Source organism: Gambusia affinis, linkage group LG15 (genome assembly GCF_019740435.1).
Source record: "Gambusia affinis linkage group LG15, SWU_Gaff_1.0, whole genome shotgun sequence".
Classification (NCBI taxonomy): Eukaryota; Metazoa; Chordata; class Actinopteri; order Cyprinodontiformes; family Poeciliidae; genus Gambusia; species Gambusia affinis.
Genome location: NC_057882.1, coordinates 15,744,834 through 15,757,131, shown reverse-complemented (window position 1 = coordinate 15,757,131; position 12,298 = coordinate 15,744,834). Strand labels below are relative to the sequence as shown.

At 41.9% G+C, this 12,298-nt stretch overlaps 1 protein-coding gene across 4 annotated transcripts in view; it reads left to right on the top strand.

The window, feature by feature from the left end:
* The window catches only part of flrt1a (fibronectin leucine rich transmembrane protein 1a), a 71,584-nt gene extending 65,172 nt beyond the window's left edge, over positions 1 to 6,412 (top strand). For 3 of the 4 annotated variants that reach the window (XM_044139660.1, XM_044139658.1, XM_044139661.1), the window contains one exon: positions 2,170 to 6,412. In XM_044139660.1, coding sequence (XP_043995595.1) covers positions 2,248 to 4,305 — 2,058 coding nt within the window. In that variant the 5' untranslated portion in view covers positions 2,170 to 2,247 and the 3' untranslated portion in view covers positions 4,306 to 6,412. The remainder of the gene's footprint in view (positions 1 to 2,169) is intronic. The other variant, XM_044139659.1, reaches the window with a different exon arrangement.
* Positions 6,413 to 12,298: the final 5,886 nt, after the last annotated feature.

Genomic DNA, 12,298 nt, shown 5'->3' with positions numbered 1-12,298 from the left:
GGTGATGTTGTTCAGTCTTGTCGTGTAAAACTGAACAAAGTACAGAAAACAGACACCAAAAACAATGTCCTAAAATGTAGTGGCAGCTGTCATTTTAGAGGAAAAACAAATGCATCGTTAATATTGATTGAAAGAGGTGATTTTGAAAAGGCTCTCTTCCATACTATGATAGCTATTTTTCAATTTCTGATGCACAAAATTAGTTTTAACAATGCAGGGGGCACTGTGAGATTCTATTCAACTGATTTTATTTGAAACAGTAAAGCAACATATAATAGTCCTACCTTTGTAAATATATTATTGCAGTCCTAATAGTGTTACCTCTAATGGCGATCTGTTGTTACATTAATTCATATTTACATTTAGCAGTAGTTTTCAAATGTTTACAGTTTCTGCCAATCTAATATAAGCTGGTCTAGTAGTTTCCTTACAAGCTTTGGTCCGATGTGCATTTATGTTGCTTCTTAACTTACCAACGGTTCTGAATCAGTGTTTCCTTAAAGGAGTTTTTATCTAAAACTCAGTCTTGTTTTTTTATCCTGGTTAAATAAAAGTTGATGATGCGTTTTGAGGTGAGACAACATGCGATTAAATTTTGTTTTTTTTCTCTTTGATGTTGATAGCTTCACAGATATGCGACTTTTACCAATTTTTCTATTTTAATTCTAAATGTTGCACATGAAATGTAGTTTTATGAATGCAGTTACTCTGGTGACTAAAAGTGGTTTCACATTCAAAGTTTTTAACATAGTAGAAAACCAGGTTTAAAGCTTTCTGATTAATTCAAAATTATTTTAATTAGAAAGAAATATAACAAATTACCTTTGCAATTTTTTCAGTTTTAAGTAATAAAAAAAAACACATGAGACCCAGAGATCCCCTTTATAGATTAACATGCCCCCACAGTAACAGCCCCAATCTCCACGAAGATTAAACGTTATCCTGCACAAACATTCAGATTGACAAATGACATGCAGTGCTTATTTTTCCTTTAAATGATCCCTGATCTGCTTCGGTGCCACGGCTCTCGGAGTGTTTGCTTATGTTTATTTACTGAAACGCTGATTCACGACACGCGTAAAATGTCGAGGTGACTCTGACAGACTTTGCAGAGGCACGTTCAGTGCGATGTTTGCTGATGTGCATTTACCAAATTTGACTCCTGGCAGAGTTTGTCATTCATTTGGTTAATTATCGCGCTGTTTGACTTGCACTCCTGGGAATCCTGTAATCTCTATAAGAGGCGACTCACTCTGGCAGATCACCTCGGATTTGTGGGAAAATCAATATTTGTGCTGGGCTGTGCTTGGCTGCCGTGTGGACCTGAACGACACAAACCGAAGATGCTGGCTATTGAACACCGCGATGGGCTCAAGTTGTCACCGACAGTGTTGCAATTTACCAGTTTCCGAATCCCTGCAATCAATTCTGCGCTTTACTGTTGTGATATCGCTCATTTAATCAGCAACAACAGCAAATCAGGACACTAATCACAGCCTCAGCGCAGCTTATATAAATTCCCCCTGTACAACCTGTTAATGAGGTACCAATACCTCATGATTTGGCTGCCGATAGTGTCTTTGTATAACTGTCTTATCAAATTTGCCTCATGACCATCTCTGTGTAGCTTACAGTCATACATAGTAACTATAGAACTTCCTAAGCTCATGATAATCATTTATGCTTATTTTAAAACTTATTAATAAAACTTGCATTTTCTCAAGACAGGCTTTGATTTCAAGGTTGAGAAATTATCTTTCATAGCTACTCTACCTGTACGTTTAGCACAATATTTGACGGTGCATATGTTTTTTTAGCTTTGAATTGAAGGCAGAATGTGTTGAGAGACTGAGAACCCATGCAGGTCCACCCATGTGTGCAAAACCCCCTGATGGTATGATTATTAACTGGTGAAAAGGAAAACTCCGACTTGTTTTTTGGTGCGACATGCTTCGGCTCAGAAACAACAGGAATATGTTCCTGTGTTGTAATCTTGGTATTTTTTTCTATTAAAGGGGTTGGCAAAACCACAATAAAATATGCTGTTAAGTATAAATGAGCTCATTAAGTTTGATTGAAATCATCTCCATTTTCATGAACAACAGTCTTCTAATTTGCACCTGGATCAATGTTAACTACTGTCTTTTTTTTTTTCTCTTTGTCTCTCAGGGTGGAGGTCGCAGGATTCCTGCTCAGTGCAGCTTATTAGGAAGCAACACCATACTTGGGGAGGGACAAAAAGTCTTCATGTTCCTAATAATGGCAGCTGTTTGCATAGCCAAACTGGGTGCCCGGCTCTTTGTGCTGTTCCTTTGCCTGACTATACATGGCGGCATGCTTCAATTTGCTGCTGCTTCTATACAAGGGTACTTTGGGGACATAGACATGACGTGTCCATCTGTATGCAGGTGCGATGAGGACTTTATCTATTGTAATGATCGTGGGCTGAGCTCCATCCCATCACTGCCTCCTTCTGCATCTGTCCTCTACCTTCAGAACAACCACATAAACAACCCAGGCCTCCCCACCTCCTTGGAGCGTCATCTGTCTGTACGCGTTGTATACCTCTATGATAATGAGCTGGATGAATTTCCCATGCACCTTCCTCCGTCTGTGCGAGAGCTGCATTTGCAGGACAACAATATACGCACCATCCCTCGCACCACGCTGGCTCGAATGCCCTTGTTAGAAAAACTCCACTTGGACGACAACTCCATCTCCACTGTGTCCATTGAAGATCAGGCCTTTGCCGACAACCCGCGGTTACGCTTGCTTTTTCTTTCACGCAACCATCTGTCTAGTATTCCCTCGGGACTGCCAGCTTCTTTGGAAGAATTGCGTCTGGATGACAACCGGATCTCTACTATCCCGACTCATGCTTTCCGAGGCCTCAATTCGTTAAGGTGTCTTGTTTTGGATGGGAACCTTTTGGCAAACCAACGCATTGCAGATGACACATTCTCCCGTCTCTCTAACTTGACAGAACTGTCCCTCGTGCGCAATTCCCTTCAAACCCCACCTGTCAATCTGCCCAGTGCTCATCTACAGCGACTGTCTCTACAAGACAATGCCCTGACTCACATACCACGTGGTTCCTTGGACGGCATGCACAGGTTGCAGAGATTGGACTTATCAGGAAATAACCTAACTACGTTACCAAGGGGGCTGTTCAAAGACCTTGACAGTCTCGGCCAGCTGCTGGTGCGTGGGAATCCGTGGCACTGTGGCTGCAACCTCCGATGGCTTTATGACTGGTTGCGTGCCCGTGGCAACACCATCACCGTCAGGGGTCTCACTTGCCATGGGCCGGACAGGGTGCGAGATCTGGCTTTGATTGACCTGGGCAGTGAAATGGAGGAATGTGAAGTAGTGAGACTGACAGGGACTAAAGACAAAGGGGCTGTTGGTGGGGTTGAGAGCTCCACTACCAATGCACCTCCACAGGGTTCCCTCTTTACTCTGCGCTCAAAGAGGCCTGGCTTCGGGTTTCCCGACTCTGGCTTAGACTACACTCTTAGCAGCAGTGGTGTGGGGAAGAGCTTGGCGCTAAATGTAAAACCTCTATCTCACAACAGTATTCGTGTTACCTGGAGTGCAGCTCAGCCAAGCTCCTCTTTTAGGTTAAGCTGGCTCCGACAAGGTACTGGGAATGCCATGGAATCGATCACAGAGACGCTTGTGCGGGGTGATCGCCAAGAGTATCTGCTAACTTCACTTCAGCCACGCTCTAGCTATATCATTTGCATGGTGCCACTGGCTGTCAGTTCAGAAAGCAAAGCCACAGTTTCTGGAGATGCTGACTCTGATGAAGCCTTAGTTTGTGCAAAAGCAGAAACGTCAGACCTTAGCACATCGGAAGAGGAACAAGATGAGGATTCACATCACATTACATCACTGCCCCTAGCAGGGATTATTGGTGGAGCTACCGCCACTGTATCTTTGGCTCTAATTTTTTGTGTCTTCTGTTGGTACGGGCATAGAACTGGGCATTTATGTTCCCGTGACCACTACACTCGCAGTAGCTCGAGAAAAAGCAAAACCTATGATGATTACATTGAATCTGGCACGAAGAAGGATAACACGATCCTGGAGATTCGCGGACCAGGTTTCCAGATGACACCAATGCCAGCTTGTCCGCCGATGCAGCCGAAACCCCTTCGAGAGGATTACATCATTCACACCATATTCCCCTCCAATGGCACCGGCTTATACAAAGGGTCCAACCATATTTCTAACGCCGGGCATGGCACCAACCGTGGCTATAGAGAAGGAGGAATCCCAGATATAGACTACTGCTACACATGATGTATTGTACCAGATGCTGTTCATAGTGTAATTGGTAAAACTGTATAGATGCACAATTTCCCTTGGCATGGACACTTCTGAAGCACCCCTCTGTGCCTTCTTCTTCTTCTGGTCTCCCATTCCAAATGACCTACTGTTCATTACTGAGAAGACTGAATACAATTAACTGAACTGTGTGGGAACAATTCACTGCAGGAAGCAGCAGCCAGTGCCCCAGGTGTAAATGCACAGCCGAGTGTTTCTTCACCGTCTTAGTAATGGCCTGTGTATGATTCTCTCTCTCTCTTTTTTTTTTGCTCTTTCTCTGTGACATGTAAGAATGTATCTTTAGTGGAAAGGTCAAACCTGGCGTGGGCGAAAGTGGAGTTTCTTTTTCACTCATGGCAGCTGCAGCGGTCAGCTCAGAATGGATTCATTAATGATGAAAAACAGACATTTTTGCTACTTTTTTTTTCCTTTTTCTTCTCACCAGTCACACACAGTATGTAGTCTTACTGACTCATTGTTCCAAATGCCTCAACTATATTGATGTGCCCTATCAGCTATCCAAGCAAAGGGCTTTGTAAAGCTGTGAATTGTTTTATTTTAAACAACCCAATAACCACTTGTCTTAAAGTATGCTTGCTATTTCCTTATTCAGTAGATGGCAGGGTTACGATGGTACGAGGGCTGATCAGCTTTGGTTTTACCTCTTCAGATCATTCACCTGAGATCAGTAAGGTAGTGCTGCAGCAGGTGTGTGTAGATTATTTACCATTATCATTATACCTACCAAGATGTGTTTGGACAAGGCTTTGCTGTTTCTTTCTCAGTGGTTTGTTCCATGATGAAACTACACAGATATCTTTATTTATATTGTCCTTTATGATATGATTTGTCTCTGCTTAAACCGCTTTTTTTTTTGGTAATTTGTACCTCATGTTTGTCACAATTAATGAATTTCAGCTGTTTTCAGATTTCTGTTTTTCACTTTAAACATTGACGTGAATTATCGATCAAGTCTGTTTGTACTGTTACGTCATTTTATTTAATTTTTTTTAATCAAACCACCCAAAGTTTGGCATGTAAATCCTCAGAGCCCCTTAGGCAACGACCTCAGCTGCTCTTCTCCAACGTGTGCTTCACCCTGTGACCTCAGTTGCTGAGTTTTTGGGTTTGTAAACCGTTTCCTCCCCACCACCGTTCTGACTGAGCGGACAAGCTAATAAAGCGGAGCCTCCTGCTGGAGGAAGAACTCTTGTGAGTGACCTAGAAGATGAGGCCAAGAACTGTGAGTGCATTCGAGGAGACTCCAACCGCAACACTGTTGACCTACACTGTGGGGCGGCGGCCAAGTTGTGTGGGCGGGTGGACAGGTGGGGAATGGGGGGAGGCTCTTCAGTGATAGCGGTTCACTGATGTTTGTTTTAGGCCTCCGCTCATTCCACCTCTTTTATTACTGAGCAGCACTAAAAATGTAAATGTGTTAGCACTTAGCAGGGAGGAGGAATAAAAGTAACGGGGGTAAAGACACAAACCTGTGTGTGTTGAGAAGGATACAGAATTGATGGCTGCTGCACAGCGGGGTTCAGAGCTGCATAAATCTGTTTGTCATACCTGGATGCGACCCCCACCTTCCCCCAGGTTTATTATCGTCTATCAGTTGTTTATCACTGTGTTGCTTCCAAAGGGGAAACCGTTTGTGCTTCCTTTGACTATTCCGTCCGGCAGAGTTTCGTACTGGTGTCAGACAATACGTCAGTGGAATGTAAAATTCACCTTGCACCCAAAATTACTGGCTTGGCTAATTTTGTTTTGGGGAATGTTGATATAGTGTAATTGTGACTTCTTTTCTTCTTTTTTTTTTCTTCTTTTTTTTTGTTTGTTTGTTGTTTTTTTTCAAGTGGGTCTGTTAAAGATGCATACTTCCTCTTCATTTGTATAAATAAAATCTTGGCCACAGCCACATGAATATATTTTTTTTTTCTGGTGAAAATTATAGACTATAATAGTGCCATAATTTTGCGTTTCAAAAAAAAAAAAAAAGATGTAAACCTGAGATGTGTGTGGAATTTGCTTTATGAATTCATCTTCAGAGGGGATTAATAAAAGTTTTATAATCTTGTTATCACTGCAACCCGTCATTTCACTTCATCCCTGTGGAGATAATCTTTTAGCAGCTCAGGAGGCATCGGAGCAGCAAAGATTTTTTTATTTGAATGAACTGTCTTCACGCATAAACATGACCCACATATTGTTTCGGTTTGAAGGAGGCCTCATGTAAAACGCACCACAGCCCACAGCCAGACGGATCTGGCTGAGGATATGAGACGGAGCATGCGAGCCTCTTAACAGGCCGCTGCCTAGACGCGACCTCTTGGCCTTGCTCAAACCTGACGTTAACATGTGTAGACAGCACTCAGTACAGATGTGTGAATGTACCCCAGAGGCAGTAAGGAAGCACTGAGGCCGCGTCGCATACAGCTGGACTCTTTTACCGTGTCTCCATGGCGATGACAAAGGAACACCAAAATAGATTCCTAATTCACACATGATTAAAGTGTTATTTTTGTACAAAAAAAAAAATCTTTCTAGCCACATGTTTTAGTCATTTTACGTGAACCAGCTGGCCACTTTATAAAGGTACGTCTTGGTTGGGATCCATTTTGCATTCAGAGATTCTTTATTATTCGCAGTGTAGATTTCATAAGGTGTTTGAAATCCATGTCACACAGTGTCTGCAGCTTCGTCCGCCGCACTTGCATAATGTGCGCCCTAGAGCTGCTCAATTGGATTGACACGGTGACTGGAGGCTGCTGGAGTACAGTGAACTCACTGCCGTTGTCTCATTGCCTAAATTTATTGATTGGCTGTCGTGTGATTGGATCATTTGGTGTTTTTTTTCAGAAATTGACACTGTGTTGCTACTGCAATAAAAAGCAAAGTAATGTTAATGCATTCTACAGTTTCATTCCAAATGACCCTGCAAGGATAACCAACGGATGGAAGATGAATGCCTGGTTCTTTTTTCCTCCTCAATACAACTTCGGGTTCTGCCTGTCACACAGCTGATTGCCACAGAAATGCAATGTGCCGCTATTTCATTTATTTATAACCGCGCTAGTGTAGTCCGCTGTTAAATTGCAATTTCTACAGGCAGCTCAAGCCCTTGGGCTGCCAATAGACATTGTTAAGACAATAAAGTTCTGCACAGAGCAGCAAATGTTAGAAGATTACTGATAGCGGAGTTTAGAGAGAGAAGTGAACATGACTAATAGCATGGCGCTACATTAGCAGGAACAACAACATCTTGATCACTTAGCTTGGTATCAGTTTTTAAGATAAAGAACAAAAAATTATTTATTGTATGAAAAGAAGGTTTCAATAGTTTCAACCTGACCCAAATCTTTAGTCTCAGATGAAATAAAACTGGATATAATCTTCATGGACTGCAGCGCCGTAAAGACTCAAACCTGAGATATAACTGGAAAATGCTTGACTGACATCCCCACACTGACGAGACAAACGCCTTCTGGAGAAGACTGAACGAGTTGCACCCCGTCACAGGTAAAGATGTCTGGAGCGCTCAAGGTGAGGCGTTCAAGTTTAAAACGCTGTCCAAGTTGGCAGTGGCAGCATCATGCTAAGGGTGTGTTTTTCTGCCAGTGGTGGTGGTGCTTTGCACAGAGTGAAGTAATGAAGAAAGATTACTACCTTTAATTTCTTTGAATTCACCATGAAATCATAAGGTAAAAGGTCAAACCGTGACGCATCAACAGGCCCAGATTTACAAGAATGTGGTCCATTTAATTAAAGTCGGGAAGTCCATTTTCATCTTGATCACCTCTGAATGACATTAATTTAAATATTGCTAGGGGAGTATATTGAAGTTTCAGCCACAATATGCAGTTCAGACCAAATGTTTATTACAGAAATCCTGCATCCAGTTTATACTTGTATCCTCATTTCACCTTGCAAGAGGAAAGGAAAACAAGAACGTCAGACATTCGACTAACGTCCTGTTGAAAGAGAAAAATCTGACGAAGGTAAATCAGAGGAACTCTGCTGTGAAACATTTCCAAAGCTCAGAAAAAACATGGGAACTTGGAGATGGCTCATAGATCATCGTCGGGAGAAAATGTGCTTATTTTGAAAACACAAACTGATTATACACCTCCTGTTGTAGCTTTGTTTTTAAAACCATAATTGTTTATTGTAAAAGCCTTTATTGACACAAGAGAATAAGAAAAACAATGTACATATGTGCGTCTCTCCTGCTGATCTTGGACTCTCCACTTCTCTTTCTTCTCCTCGAACACCTTTCGTGCTCACGCAGATGAAAAATAAGCTGGAAGATGAGACAAATTGGATGTGAGGCAGTCATTTCTTGTCTCATTACTGAGCAATTTCTCCTGCAAAGCTCATTGTGCTGCCACAATTACAGACTGTACCGCATTGAATGAGCCAAAACACCAAATAGGACAGAGGACAAACTGGGGACATGTGTAAGAGTTTCTTCACGGACACACAGACTTGTGAGTCTTTGACGAATAGAAAAGCAGATGGGTTTTCTGGCTTTTAACTCTCAAGGGGGTTTGTGTGTTTTTTCTTTCTTTTTTTTTTTCTCCAAAAGTTAACAGTGAATAAGCCGGCAGTCGGATCTTCTTGGTTGGGAGTCTTTCCACACTGAATGGATTTTGGAAGTAATGCTTGATCTGAGCCTTTGGGATTTGGAGTAAGAACTCTTTCGGCTGCACTGAAATCCCAGTTTCTGCCAGCGCAGAGACACACTCCATCTATGTCTTTCTGGAAAGTGACCAGCAAGGATGAGAACTCGGTGAAAAAAAATAATTAATAGAGTCAAGATCACAAACAACCAGTCTTTGTCTTGTTGATGCGCTGTCCTTGAAAGTCAGCAGCAGCCTTGGCGTCAACAAAGACAGCTGCAGATTGGGAGTAGGGGCGTAATCCCTGTGGGATGCAGCTGAGCTGGTGGGAGCCCACTGGTGAGACAGAGGAATGCAGTGGACCTCAGTGTTACATATCACAATATGTAGCATTGAATTTGTTTCAACTTCAGCTGAGACGTGAGATTGCATTGAATAAGTACTCAAACCCCTTGAATGCTTCAACATTTTTTTTTTTTGTTCCAGCTGTTATGAACTAAGTGTCAAACCTAAGACTCCTTTTATAGATCAAACCATTTTACATACATAAAAATATATCCACACCCACCTGGTGGTCGATTTTCTTTCCATGTCACAGTTATGAGCTTCTTTGCTTTTTTTTTTCCTCCCATTTTTCTTTGAAAAACAGGTCAAGCTCAGTCAGATTAAACGGAGAAGGAGCTTTAAAGTCGATATTTTCATTTTGGATTTGAGTCTGACACATCTAGACCATTGTAATGTAACTCCTGCTACATGTTTTATGCTCCGTCTCCTGCTGGAGGGTGAACCTCGCTGATCTCAGAGTTTAACGCACTCTGTAAGAAAAGACTCATGAAGTTCTTTTACTTAGAGCTACAAGAACAGAGTTATTTCCATCCAGGCCATTTCAGACTCTGCCAAGATGTGAATGCACAACTGTAGTTGGTGTACTAAACATGTTTCACTTTGACAGAAAACCACACACACAGAAAAGATGGGTTATGCTCAGACGATGTGCCAAGAACCAAACTTAAACCAGGGCTACAGGAACAGAATCGTGTCGTTTTGTTTTTTACAGTCGTGGGAGAGAGAGCAGGCGTCTCTGTTCCTGATGAGTGAATATGACCCTTAACTGGTTTTCTCCCAGTATTGCCCTATATTACACTGCGTTCAAGTTACATTTCAAAATACGTTGCATTTTGATCAGACCAGAGCGCCATCTTTCAATTGGTGCGTCCCCACCAAGCAAGCTTTGGAGCTCGGTGTGTCCTTTTCATGACTTCTTGTATCCTTCGCCCTCATAATTATGCCTTATTCTGGATTTATCTATCATAAAAAAATAAAATGAAATTCATTCATGCTTATGTAACAGTGTTTAGGTTTAACTTGTAGAATTCCACTTGTTTTATATTTATTAGTGCAATGGGGAAATAGCGCCCTCTCTCTCGGTGTGGCTGGTTATATTTTGCTGGCCACTGTAATCAGTGCCAGTCTGTGAAAGCTGCACGAGAGGTGAGTTGGATTTTTCAGCACACAGTAGAAAAAGTGTTAGCAACATAATAAAACATCATTTTTATTAACTCATACAAATAGTGTATAATAACTATTTACTATATGTGTGCCTGGCACTAATTTTTGTACTTTTAGTTTTGTTAGTATTGTAAAACACTTCTTGTGCTAAGTTAGAAAGCTAACATAATGCTCTGTTGTAGTGTGCTGAGTGAAGCTGAGCCGTTGCACTGATTCGAACCCCTGATATGTTCTTGTTCAGGAAATAAACTGACTGTTCACCTAGAAACTCCTCGTCTTCATTAAAAAAATCTACACAATGCAGAGTCGAGGGGTTACTTGGGCCGGCCTGGTACAGTGGAGTGAAGCAGAACTCTGTTACACTTATGGATTATAACGAGTAAAAGTTCAATGAGTGTAAACACATTTGGAAAATACATCAATTATCCAGCTTGAAGTGAAAGTATTCTTCCTCCCAGCCTCTGACTTTACATCTGTTAAATGATACCCTGGTATTCATAGGGCAGGATGATTTGCCCTGTGACATTTTATTACTGTACAATGATCCATACAGTAACCGTATACCAGTCTAATCCTGTTATTCTCAAGGTCTAACAGACTCTCTGTGGCAGGTTCCCAGAAACGCTCTCTGCAGGTGGACCGCATTGTTTCCCCGACGCGCTCCAACGCTGCCGTTTTGTGTTTTTCACTAATTAGTTTAATGCAGGAGGCTAAATGAAGACTTTATACACGTGTGTGGGGCGGAGAGATTACATCCAAAGCCTAAATTTACTTCCAGTATTATCGAAAGCAAATTTACTGCCGAGCAGATTTGCTGTAGGTAGCCAAACATCTGTTTGAAGAGGGCTATTTATTCTGAAGTGGTGGTAATCATTGTGATGTGGCTCAGATTACTGAGGTGCTGCTCCAGACTGGTGTAAAATTACATTTTGCGAATCAATTTAGCTCCAGCCCCTTTTTTTCCTCAATTAAATCAGGGGAATATCGCAGATGCATTTGTTTGAAAGGAAATAAAAACCATTTGTTCTGTGGAGGTCGCTGAATAAAACTAATACCATTAAGAAAAAGCTTATATGCAGAACTTGTGCAACTTAAACGCTTTAGGTTCTGTGAGTTAAGAAAAGTAGCTTTGTTTCTACAGTAATCACGCTATATGTAAAAGTTAATTCTGGATATTTTCTTATTTTAATATGCAAGATGTTTCATCAGCATCATCGTGACATTTCCAGAAGTAACAGGAAAGGGATTATAATTTAACAAACTTAAACCCACATGACTAACATCAAAATCTTTTGTTCCCTTTCTGTTATTTTTTTTCTTTCTTTTTATAAATGACTGCCTCACGTCAGACGGGCTGCACAGTGGCGCAGTTGGTAGAGCTGTTGCCTTGCAGCAAGAAGGTCCTGGGTTCGATTCCCGGCCGGGGATCTTTCTGCATGGAGTTTGCATGTTCTCCCTGTGCATGGTGGGTTCTCTCTGGGTTCTCCGGCTTCCTCCCACAGTCCAAAAACATGACTGTCAGGTTAATTGGTTTCTCTAAATTCTCCCTAGGTGTGAGTGTGTGTGAGAGTGTGTTGTTTGTCTTGTATGTCTTTGTGTTGCCCTGCGACAGACTGGCGACCTGTCCAGGGTGTACCCCGCCTCTCGCCCGGGACGCAGCTGGAGATAAGCACCAGCAACCCTCCTGACCCCATTTAGGGAAGAAGGGTGTAAAGAAAATGGATGGATGGATGGATGGATGGATGCCTCACGTCAACTTTGCCCTCTGTGTTACACAGATGACAAAATAAATGTTTTACAGAGAGGATTTTTTTTGTTGCTGCACTGTGTGATTAAAT